The 11,528-nt window shown below is 35.2% G+C and overlaps 1 protein-coding gene across 1 annotated transcript; it reads left to right on the forward strand.

Annotated features, from left to right (window-relative positions):
* Positions 1–6,191: 6,191 nt before the first annotated feature.
* Positions 6,192–10,847, forward strand: LOC132129287 (putative beta-lactamase-like 1). The gene is made up of 6 exons (XM_059540819.1): positions 6,192–6,376; positions 6,978–7,092; positions 7,226–7,378; positions 8,579–8,817; positions 9,466–9,571; positions 9,727–10,847. The coding sequence occupies exons 1-6, from the start codon at positions 6,271–6,273 to the stop codon at positions 10,703–10,705; spliced, it is 1,698 nt and encodes a 565-aa protein (XP_059396802.1). The 5' UTR covers positions 6,192–6,270; the 3' UTR covers positions 10,706–10,847.
* Positions 10,848–11,528: the final 681 nt, after the last annotated feature.

Here is an 11,528-nt window from a genome sequence, read left to right on the forward strand (position 1 = left end):
ATAAACCCCATCGGACTGGAAGAACTAAAGCAAGTTTGGACGAAACCAATGAAACGCAGACGAGGGGGCGGGACTGAGTGATGCTCAACAATCAACAATTACTAGTGTCTGCAAGATAATAACTATTATATTATATTATATTATATTATATTATATTATATTATATTATATTATATTATATTATTGTATGTGATAAAATCAGATCATATTATATGTAATAAAATATAAAGTATAATTAAAGTAAATTATTGCATGAATGTATTAATTTACTTTCTTTATAAAATTATTTAAATTAAATAATAATGCTTTTAATTAAATAATAATACTTTAAAAAAAATAAAAATCCAAAAAATAAACAAACTTCATTTCTAAAACTGAAAAAAATAAAAAACGGATTATTTGAACAATAAATTGCTTTTAGAAGACTAAGATTTAAACCGCATTTTAAAAATGCAAATACACTTTTATAGATTTATTAATATATATTTTTCCCTATATATGTTAGCAACTGGCAAGAGGAAAATATTTATAAGGTTAGTCATTTAATCTGTATTAAATGACTAATATCTAAATAACTTAAAGACACCGTGGAGGCATTTAAATCAAAATGATTATTTATTTCGAAATTTGAAATCAGCAGCACTCTTCTATTGGATGCACAAGCCAATTAATTTGCCCGGAATTTACTTATTTGATCAATGACAGCATAAATTCATATTATAGCAACAGTGCCCCCTGGAGTTTGGGTAAAAATGTGCTGTCTAGGTGCAGGGTGTTGAGGGAGTGAACTGATAAATGCATGGGATCGTCTATCAAATAGTTCTCTAATCCCTTGAGTCACTTGCAATTTTATCGTTTTGAAGATAATAAAGCTGACAGATCACACTAGGGGCTGGTGTGAAGAAGATAAATGACCTCATTTCTCAACACATTAGTACTTTAGGCCTCAGACATGGATTATTGCACTGTACTCCCAGTGAATTTACTTAGTGTAGCACTGGATTTCAGATATCATTTCAGATCATGAATAGTGGAGCTATTAGCATAGTTGCAGTTCAATTGTAATTTTTTTTTCACAATAGAAAAATATTTTACTTTTAGTACATTCTGTCTAAAAGATCTTTGCAGGAAGAGCGCTGCACAACGGTTTTGTACTGCACATTTACTTGGAGGAAAATTATAATGACTCATTAAAAATAGAGCATGATTATACACATTTCTGTCAAATCCCTAACGGCACACAACAAAGCTCTTAGCAAGAGTACGAGAGGGAAAGACCACAGGAAAGAGAGAGACAGAGAGTTAGGGAAAGAGAGAGAGAGTGAGAGAGAGGGAGGAAATAGAGCAGAAGGATATGGAACTGACATAAAGGAATCTAGGATAATTCAGCCTCAAGATGAGTGAGGACTGCAAAACGGCAGACTAGAGAATCCAGGGGTCGTTTCCATGGAAACCTTTGCCCAGGGAGATTGGCGACCCTCATGTCTATTAATGCTAGCAGATTGTAGGTCACATATGGCACCAAAAACCCAATCAGGTCTAATCTGTCTTGACTTGTGGGTCATGAACTGAACCATGAAACTGGTTTTTACTCTGGTTCATATCACTAACTGTTATATATATGCATCACTTTTATTAATACAAGACCCTGAAAGACCAAGGTTAAACCAATAGTGGGAATATTGATTATACTAAACTGCATGCAGGTTTGTTTTTAATAAGAGGACAAAAGGTCCTCATTTAAGCTAACAAAGATATAGAAGAGAGCAGCGACATCATACAGTTGTACTCTATAATTACAGTCATAATACTGAAAAACAGCTTATTTTTGTCTTGAATGGTGACTAAAATGTTTCATTCTGCTTAGTAATTTGAATTATTTCATCTCACTGGGCTTTCTGGAAATGTTCATTTCATTTTTTCTTTTGTGTCACTTGGAAACATGCCTACGGTATCTTCTCTTTACTTCCACTCATCTGTGTCAGTGATGACTGGGTTAATTTGGGAAGTGACCATGTGTCTGTCAGGCTCCAGTGTTCAGTCATAGCATGACAGGAGTAGAGATGAGCCAGTCTACTACTAGCTGAACACTTCCATATTTAAATATATATTAAAATATTTAAAATGTATATAAAAGAAATACTATGATTCATATTCGTATATATTCTAAAATATTTATAATGAAATATATTAAAATAGTTGAAATGTAATTATATTTACTTCAAAAATACAAATATATATTAAAATAATAATATAAATAACTATTTTTTTATGAAATATTCAGTAATGCATGCACACACACGCACACACTTTTAATAAAAATAAAGACGTTAATAAAAATACAATATTTAATACAATTTTTTTTTATAATACCTGTACAAATGCAAAGTTATGAAGAATACTAAAATCACATTACTGTTTATATCAGTGATTCAGCACTAAAGTCTGAAACTAAACAAGCTTAAAGAAGGTCAGCGACCCTTAAAGAGGGTCAGTGCGTCTTGTTCCAAACTCTCCCATGAGAGCACAGACCCACAAAATACTCTCTTTTGTGAGTGAAGAAACCAACACGACACCCCACTGTGCCATTTTGATGGCTTCTGATTGTAACACGCACTGATAGGAGACTGGCTTTCTAATCCTGCTGCTCTAAATTGGAAAAATTGACCTTGCTCACAGAGGTGACTCAGATTTGCTCTCTTTGACATCTCCAGGACTTAGCAGAGTTTTCTGTTAAGAATCTGAAAAAGGCCTGGAGGATGAGCAAAGATTTCATGAGTAATTTCATATCTGGATCATGCACATGGTCTTCTGTGAATTAGGCTCTGAAAATAGTCTGAGGGTATCAGTTGAGAGCACCCCAAGTCTTCAGTATTGGTGAAAGTCATTAAGGAATGGGCTCAAAGAATGGATAAAAGAAAGAAAGAAAAATAAAGACTATGCAAATGGAGTAATGCAAATAATATAATGGTCTGGGTAGCTAACAGGTAGTGCATAAACTCTTCCCCCATCTCATGCTGCTACATTTTGGTGTCACATAATTGATTTTGTCAGGTGTAATTAGCAGGTTGACATATGTTTATGTTATTAGATATGGGATTGTGTGGGCACAATAAAACCACCATCAAGCAGTCACAGCTTGTGCAGACAGGTTGATGGTATTGATCTCACTATCGGTTTGGACATGGAGCCCGAGGGCAGGGATCTGAAGAGCAGCTCTCTTCAAAAATTGGAGGACAAGATCATAAAATTAGTTCAGTCAAGCAAATGGCTACCAGTCAATAATTCTCTTTTTACGACACTGATATCCACTTCATGCCTGAATCATTATTGAACTGGCTCCCAGGCACACAAGCAATGCTTGATATTGTGTCAACAAGACGATTAAATTACTTTTACAAAGGCATATGCTAATATATATATACAGTCGTGGCCAAAAGTTTTGAGAATTACATAAATATTAGTTTTCAAAAAGTTTGCTGCTAAACTGCTTTTAGATCTTTGTTTCAGTTGTTTCTGTGATGTACTGAAATATAATTACAAGCACTTCATACGTTTCAAAGGCTTTTATCGACAATTACATGACATTTATGCAAAGAGTCAGTATTTGCAGTGTTGGCCCTTCTTTTTCAGGACCTCTGCAATTCGACTGGGCATGTTCTCAATCAACTTCTTGGCCAAATCCTGACTGATAGCAACCCATTCTTTCATAATCACTTCTTGGAGTTTGTCAGAATTAGTGGGTTTTTGTTTGTCCACCCACCTCTTGAGGATTGACCACAAGTTCTCAGTGGGATTAAGATCTGGGGAGTTTCCAGGCCATGGACCCAAAATTTCAACATTCTGGTCCCCGAGCCACTTAGTTATCACTTTTGCCTTATGGCACAGTGCTCCATCGTGCTGGAAAATGCATTGTTCTTCACCAAACTGTTGTTGGATTGTTGGAAGAAGTTGCTGTTGGAGGGTGTTTTGGTACCATTCTTTATTCATGGCTGTGTTTTTGGGCAGAATTGTGAGTGAGCCCACTCCCTTGGATGAGAAGCAACTCCACACATGAAAGGTGTCAGGATGCTTTACTGTTGGCATGACACAGGACTGATGGTAGCGCTCACCTTTTCTTCTCCAGACAAGCCTTTTTCCAGATGCCCCAAACAATCGGAAAGGGGCTTCATCGGAGAATATGACTTTGCCCCAGTCCTCAGCAGTCCATTCACTATACTTTCTGCAGAAGATCAATCTGTCCCTGATGTTTTTTTTGGAGAGAAGTGGCTTCTTTGCTACCCTTCTTGACACCAGGCCATCTTCCAAAAGTCTTCGCCTCACTGTGCGTACAGATGCGCTCACACCTGCCTGCTGCCATTCCTGAGCAAGCTCTGCACTGGTGGCACTCCGATCCCGCAGCTGAATCCTCTTTAGGAGACGATCCTGGCACTTGCTGGACTTTCTTGGACGCCCTGAAGCCTTCTTTACAAGAATTGAACCTCTTTCCTTGAAGTTCTTGATGATCCTATAAATTGTTGATTTAGGTGCAATCTTAGTAGCCACAATATCCTTGCCTGTGAAGCCATTTTTATGCAACGCAATGATGGCTGCACGCGTTTCTTTGCAGGTCACCATGGTTAACAATGGAAGAACAATGATTTCAAGCATCACCCTCCTTTTAACATGCCAAGTCTGTCATTCTAACCCAATCAGCCTGACATAATGATCTCCAGCCTTGTGCTCGTCAACATTCTCACCTGAGTTAACAAGACGATTACTGAAATGATCTCAGCAGGTCCTTTAATGACAGCAATTAAATGCAGTGGAAAGGTTTTTTTGGGATTAAGTTAATTTTCATGGCAAAGAAGGACTATGCAATTCATCTGATCACTCGTCATAACATTCTGGAGTATATGCAAATTGCTATTATAAAAACTTAAGCAGCAACTTTTACAATTTCCAATATTTATGTAATTCTCAAAACTTTTGGCCATGACTGTAAAATAAATAAACAATATTTAATTTCTTTTGAATTGATATTATGAGTGTTGCCGGTCACTCTCTAATGGGGATTTAGGGGAAAACAAAACAGAAATTAAATAATACAATAGAGTTTGCTGCCCCCTTGTGACAACTGTTGAGAAAAAAAGAAAGATTATCTGCATGTTCGACCATTAAATCATTTTGTGGTTCATGAAACATAATACAGAAATAATGAAATAATGTAAGAAATAATGTAATGATATATGAAATATCTAAAACTACTTTTTCTCAAAATAAGATAAATAACAGTCTTTTCATTAAGACAAATAGATATTGGTCAAATGGTGTTCTGTGTAATTGGCTAACAGCATTTTACATTAAAATGTGAAATATTTCTACAACACCTAAAAGAAACCTAAAAGAATTACAACATGATTATATTAATTACAACATGATTATATTATATTATATTATATTATATTATATTATATTATATTATATTATATTATATTATATTATATCATTCAATTAATCAATAAATAAATAGCAGAAAGGATTTTTAGGATTAAAAAAAAAGTTTTTTAACAGAAATGTTATGCATGTTGAGTAAAGTTAGTAAATATGATTTACAATCTAACATTAATCATCTGATTTAAAAACCTAAACTAAACTAAATAATAAAATAATTCTGACATTATGTCATACTGAATAAATAAATAAATAAATAAATAAATAAAATTTGCAATTGTATATATATATATATATATATATATATATATATATATATGAACATAAAATATAACATTTAAACTGAATGAACAGAATGGATGTGTGAAGATCAGGAGTGAGGCTTTAAAGAAGGATATCTTCAGATTATGACGTGCAGGCCTGCAGTTGGCCGAGAGGATGCTGAGAAGTCGGTGCATGTGTTATCGTTAAGATCAAAGCATGGCTGGTGAGTGATTGGTAAGTCTCAATGTTTTCAGCTTTAATGGAATTCCACTTTTAATGTGTTTTTTTTATATTAAAGCAAGCCTCTGCATGGATAGACATAACAGTTGTGGCAGAATCATACAGAACTCTGATTTTGTCTTAAAGGAGTAAACCCTGTGGTAAGACATTTTATCATTTATCCTGAGAATATTACACCATTGTTATGATTCTGTTAAAGATTAAATATACATTATGTATGTGCAATATACGTGATGTGGCAAGCCCATATAATATATAACATTCAGAAAGCTGTCTGTGAAACTGTCCTTTCTAATTAAGCCTGCCAGAAAAGGAGTCCACCAGACTGCAGGGATGAAAGTGAAATGGACAAAGTTAGGAATGGTTTTCTTTCTGCTTCTTTCCTTTGTAATGACGGGCTGTTTCATTTGGCAGTACAGCCTTCCCAAAGCAAAACCAGGTAAAATGATACAAATTAAAAGGGCTACTGTACTGTAGAAAGATTTGTGAAGTGACCATCAAACCTCAATGAATGGATGACAAATTTATACTTAGAATAAAAGATGCGCTTTGCTCTCACAAATAGAAAATCGTGTTCCGGGGCTATTCTTTTATTTATTTATTTTATTTTTTTGAAATGCCTAGATAGCACTTACAGCATTAGAGAACATCCTTACATTTGGCTTTTCGATCTCCTTGTGCTTAATTCATAGTTTGCAAGAGATGTCTATGGATCACCCAGAGCGTGACATAGTAGTTTGTAGATTACTGCACGATGTAAAGCCTGATTATCACTGCGGGTGAGGGAAAAACAACTTTGTGTAAAATACATGTTTATGGACTGAACCCCATGCTCCATTACATGTCAAATGCACTATGTTATATAATAATAAATGTCATATGAGTGATTCGGCCATTAACATGTTGTTATTATCTTCAGTCTCAATGTTTTGTGCCACCTTTAACTCAAAGTAGTTCATATATTTGTTGTTGTTGTGTCACAAGGACAGTATATGTTTACACATATGAGTCATATCCTATATGATCTTTTTACTTTACAGTGGATATAAAATTTGCAAAAGAAGTAAAAGTGGAGAAGATGTGCCCACGTTTCCCTGAGCCTGTGCCATTGGAGCACCCGATTCCTGTCCTTATGGAAGCTTTGGACAAGGTCAGGCCACTGAATTCAAATGATGAGTAGAAAATTTAAGTAATTTACAAGTTCTTTCTGTTTAGATTCCTTAAATAATTCTGATTAGAACAGTCTGATACTAAAAAATATGTTTGACAACTATTACGAATCTAATTTTACTCTTATGAGGACCAGCATTGATGCCAAAAAACTGCCAGCCATCTCTGCAATTGTAATATTTAATGATTCTGTATTGTGGAATGGGAACTTTGGCAGAAGGAATGGAAGTGACCCCACGTCTCCCCCAACAAATGAGTACACAGTTTACCGGTGGGTAGAGTGGCTTTGCACGGTTATGAGTTGATAATTACGCTCTATTCTTGTGCTTCAGGGCTTAGGGGTGATTCACATCTAATTAAAGCTTAAATTGATCCATCACAAAAACTGTTGTTTTGTTTAAAGGTCTTTCCTGCTAACAGGAAACATTCTCAGAACAAGGTTTTCTCAATGTTTTTGTAACGTTGATAGAATGTTCGTTCAAAGATAAACTGTATGTTTAAAAAATGAATCACGGGTCTTGTAATTTTCACTAATAAAATTAAGGTGATAATTAGAAATAATGTGTAAATTTCATTAAAGAAATTGTGATTCAGTGTTGTATAGAAAATATTGAGGACCTTTTACTAATAAAACCAGCTAATAAAAGCAGTTTGGTGCTTAAATTGAGGAACTGATTAAACAAAAAAAATTCAGGAAGGAAGGCTACCTATTAATTTTAAGAGAATTCGCTCAATTTTGCTGTTTTATTTCAGAGGTGATTGTTAGTTCCCAGCATGCTTTGCATATGGCTGGACATGGAGAGTACATTTTAAAATGAAATGCTATTTTATGTTTTTGAGTGAATGGAAGCATTCACTATTAATGTTTAATATTCAGTTATGTATTTAAGTATTTTCCCACTTGAGCTCTTTGGCTGTATACAGTCTTTTAAATGTATAAAATAACTCAAAGTCAAACACAAATAGACCTCACTCAGAATCACAGACTTTTGAGAATCAATTTAAAATAAAAGAGAACATTTTACTAATTATTTTGAATTCATTGTGTCATCGATTCATTAATTTAGGAGATTTCACATGATTTGTTCAGGTAGATTCCATTTTAAAAATCAAGCCCGAAAAACTACTCAAAAATATTATGTGTAATATTGTTACCTTCATTTTTTTAATTAACCCTTATGCGTTGTTGGGGACGTTTTCGAAACATAATGGGAATGTTAGCAAAACTTTTAAATGTATTTGAATGGTTAGCTAACTGTGCTATAAGAGGTCAATGCAAAAATTAATTAAATGCTATTGTAATTCATACTAGTGAAAATAAATTTTAATTTAAAAAGTTGATGCTCACCCCCTTAAAAATTCAAATGTAGTTATACATTATAAATATTAAGCATTATACACTTATGGCTCCTATGTGCTTCTTTTCATGTGTGTGTTTTTTTTATTTTTTTTAATGGATTTACCACTAAAGAATTGCAAGCCTTTCTAAAATCTTCCCCACCTTGATGCTGTACAAACTTTGGGAGGATGGAAAAGTGGATTCCTTGGATGACCCTCTGGGGAAGTATGTTAAGAACTTCACCATAAAAAACCCTCTGGGGAAAAGAATGGATCATGAACTCAAGTCCGTCTCTGAAGGTATGAGCAGTAGCGAGGCTCAAGTCCACATCTCCTCAGTTACCCTGAGAAGGATGGCCAGTCAGCTGTCAGGTGAGGACCACAGTATCTGTAACTGACCTTGACGTGGTGTTTAGATCAGTAAGAGATTATTAGCATGTGTATAATTAGGTCTGTATCTATCTATCTATCTATCTATCTATCTATCTATCTATCTATCTATCTATCTATCTATCTATCTTTTGCATTATTCAATACTGGACACATCAACCTATATTTTATATTTAATTTAACATGTTTATTTCCCATTCCATTTTTCATTACTTTTGCTGTTCACTTAATCTTTAAAAACATTAAGAATTTAATGACACTTTTAAAATTAATCTTTATCAAATATATCAATATTTCATAATGCACATTATTGTACTGGTGCAGCTCTCAAAATGACAGATTTTTAGTTTTCAGTGTTTACATTTTTTATTTAATTAAGACAAAATAGTACATATTTTTAATATCTGCCATTTTTTGGTTAGCAGCAGCCATAACATGAAAATAATCCACTTGAAAATGAATATTAATGCCTCTATTATCTTTACTTTTGAATGGCAAACTTCAGAATATTAAAATATCTGTTTTTTTGATATTGCTCATAAGGTAACACTATATCAACTTAATAAAAATATGAAGGACTGGATATTTCTAATTCATAATTCATTCTAATTCATTGTTCATTAATTATAGGTTTACCCAGGCGGCTCAGGGCGACTACTTTACTGTGGAAAGGCAACACTCAGGCTGCTGTGGATTTATTACAAGATGATGTTCTCGTGGCTGACCCTGGAACAAGGTAAGCTAGCACAAGTATATTTCCCTCTTCAAACTTGTATTGAGAGGATGTTTAATGAATGAAAGGAGGTGTAAATAATTGATGACAGCAGATGCAATGAATGCACTTGTGGATTCTCCCTGGAAGAAGTAATTCTAGCCCTCTGCTGTCCTCAGATGCCACTACAGCAACCTGGCCTTCTCTCTGCTGGCCCACGTGATGGCAGAGAAGGTAGTGGGAATGGATTATCAGCAATGGGTGTCTAAAAATATCCTACAGCCGCTTACAATGGAGGACACTGGATTCGAAATCAACTCTCAAATAGAGAACCAAATGGCAATAGGAGTTTACTCAAGCGGGCGTCCCGCACCCCTCTATGACCTCGGCTGGTATAGACCATCAGGGCAAATGTACTCCACACCTGCTGACATGGCCAAACTGGTGATGATGCTTCTGGGTGCATACCATCGCCCGGTTCTCCAGCCTGACACCCTCAAAACCATGTTAACTCCTCTGTTTCGCTGTGAAAATAGTTACTTTGCAGATCAAACTGGCACACCGTGGGAGGTAAAAGAACAGTTGGACTATGACGTAATGCGCAAAGATGGAGATCTAGATGGTTATTCGGCCTCACTGTCCCTTGTTCCTCGCTTGAAGCTCGGGTTGGTCCTCCTAATGGCTGGAACCAAACCTGAAGATGAAGATCTTGTGGCTAAAGTTTACAGTTCACTCATTCCTGCCATGGAAAATGCCTTTAGAGATGCACCTCATGTTCTCATCCCTCCTCCGGACCCTGTTCCCTACATAGGTTACTTTAGTTATAGCAACATAACGTTCTATGAGATCAAAGCAGATGCAGATGGAGTGCTGTCTCTGGAGCAGACCGGACCTCAAGTCGATGACATGGTTCCCATGAAGCACAGAAGTTTGAATCTCAGTTATCTCCAGGATAGGGTCTTCAGGGTGGTGTTTGAGAAGGAATACCCCTGTCAGCTGAAAGTTAACGCTGCTTCTGTGTCTCTTGAATCTCAGGATGGACAGCTTTTTAACTTTTACATCTTTAACAAAAAGGGGCTCTCACCAGGTTTTGATGTCCCAGGGTTAAACACTTATAAAGTCACACGGATTCCCCTCAAACCGATTTTCAGCGGATGAAGAAATCAGTAGATTGTGCTTTTGAGTTGTTAAGCTAAAAGCTGCTCTCTTTAAATAAAGTGTCAAATTCTGAGGAACTTCAACCTCTGCATTTTACTAAACATGTGTCTAAGAGCTGAACGTATATGTAGAATACTTTTTACTTATTTCTATTTTGACCCTTTTGAAAATGTTTTTTTATGTACAGTATCTCTGGCTGCTTGATTGTTTTCCCTTATTTCAGAGGAATATCATGGCATCAACTGTCCTTTATGTGTGTTTCTGAGAAGCTTGAACTGCATGTCTTACAGTTTTTCTCAGTCGCTTTGGTACATTTCTCGAATCAAACTCACAATTTGCAAAACAGTAAGTGCATTTCTCAAAACAACTCGTACAAATAGCAAAACACCAAGGATTACCTGCAAAAGCCACTCTCTTGCTCAAAATCCTTAGTTCATCTCTCAAAAATAAATATCTGTGTCAATGAACATGTCAGTGCCATCAGAATGACAAGTCCTTGTGTCATAGTTTACGGATAAGTCATGTTGTCAATATAACAGTGTACTCTGGAGAGATGTTCTGATGTAAACTATGGCAACATTTTGGATGGCAGTTACTGTATTGAACAGTATGGCATATGCTTATGTATGCCATATATCCATTTCAAAAGTACAAATTTACACATTACTGTATGTGGGATATTGATTGAAAGAGACTGGATAGAATTCCCAGTTACACTTTTACTAGTGGTCTGGCCAAAAAAAAAAAACTTGGAAAAATCACTTGGACAATTCATGCCAAATTGACAAAAAGTCTAATAATAATGTGTAAAAAAAATTAAATA

The sequence above is a fragment of the Carassius carassius genome, chromosome 46 (genome assembly GCF_963082965.1).
Source record: "Carassius carassius chromosome 46, fCarCar2.1, whole genome shotgun sequence".
Taxonomy (NCBI): Eukaryota; Metazoa; Chordata; class Actinopteri; order Cypriniformes; family Cyprinidae; genus Carassius; species Carassius carassius.

Excerpts from the sequence above, each read along its gene's own strand:
- LOC132129287 (XM_059540819.1), top strand. The coding sequence starts at position 6,271 with ATGAAAGTGAAATGGACAAAGTTAGGAATGGTTTTCTTTCTGCTTCTT. Across the intron at positions 7,379-8,578 it reads AATGAGTACACAGTTTACCG|AATTGCAAGCCTTTCTAAAA; the intron begins GTGGGTAGAGTG and ends TTACCACTAAAG. Across the intron at positions 9,572-9,726 it reads GTGGCTGACCCTGGAACAAG|ATGCCACTACAGCAACCTGG; the intron begins GTAAGCTAGCAC and ends TGCTGTCCTCAG.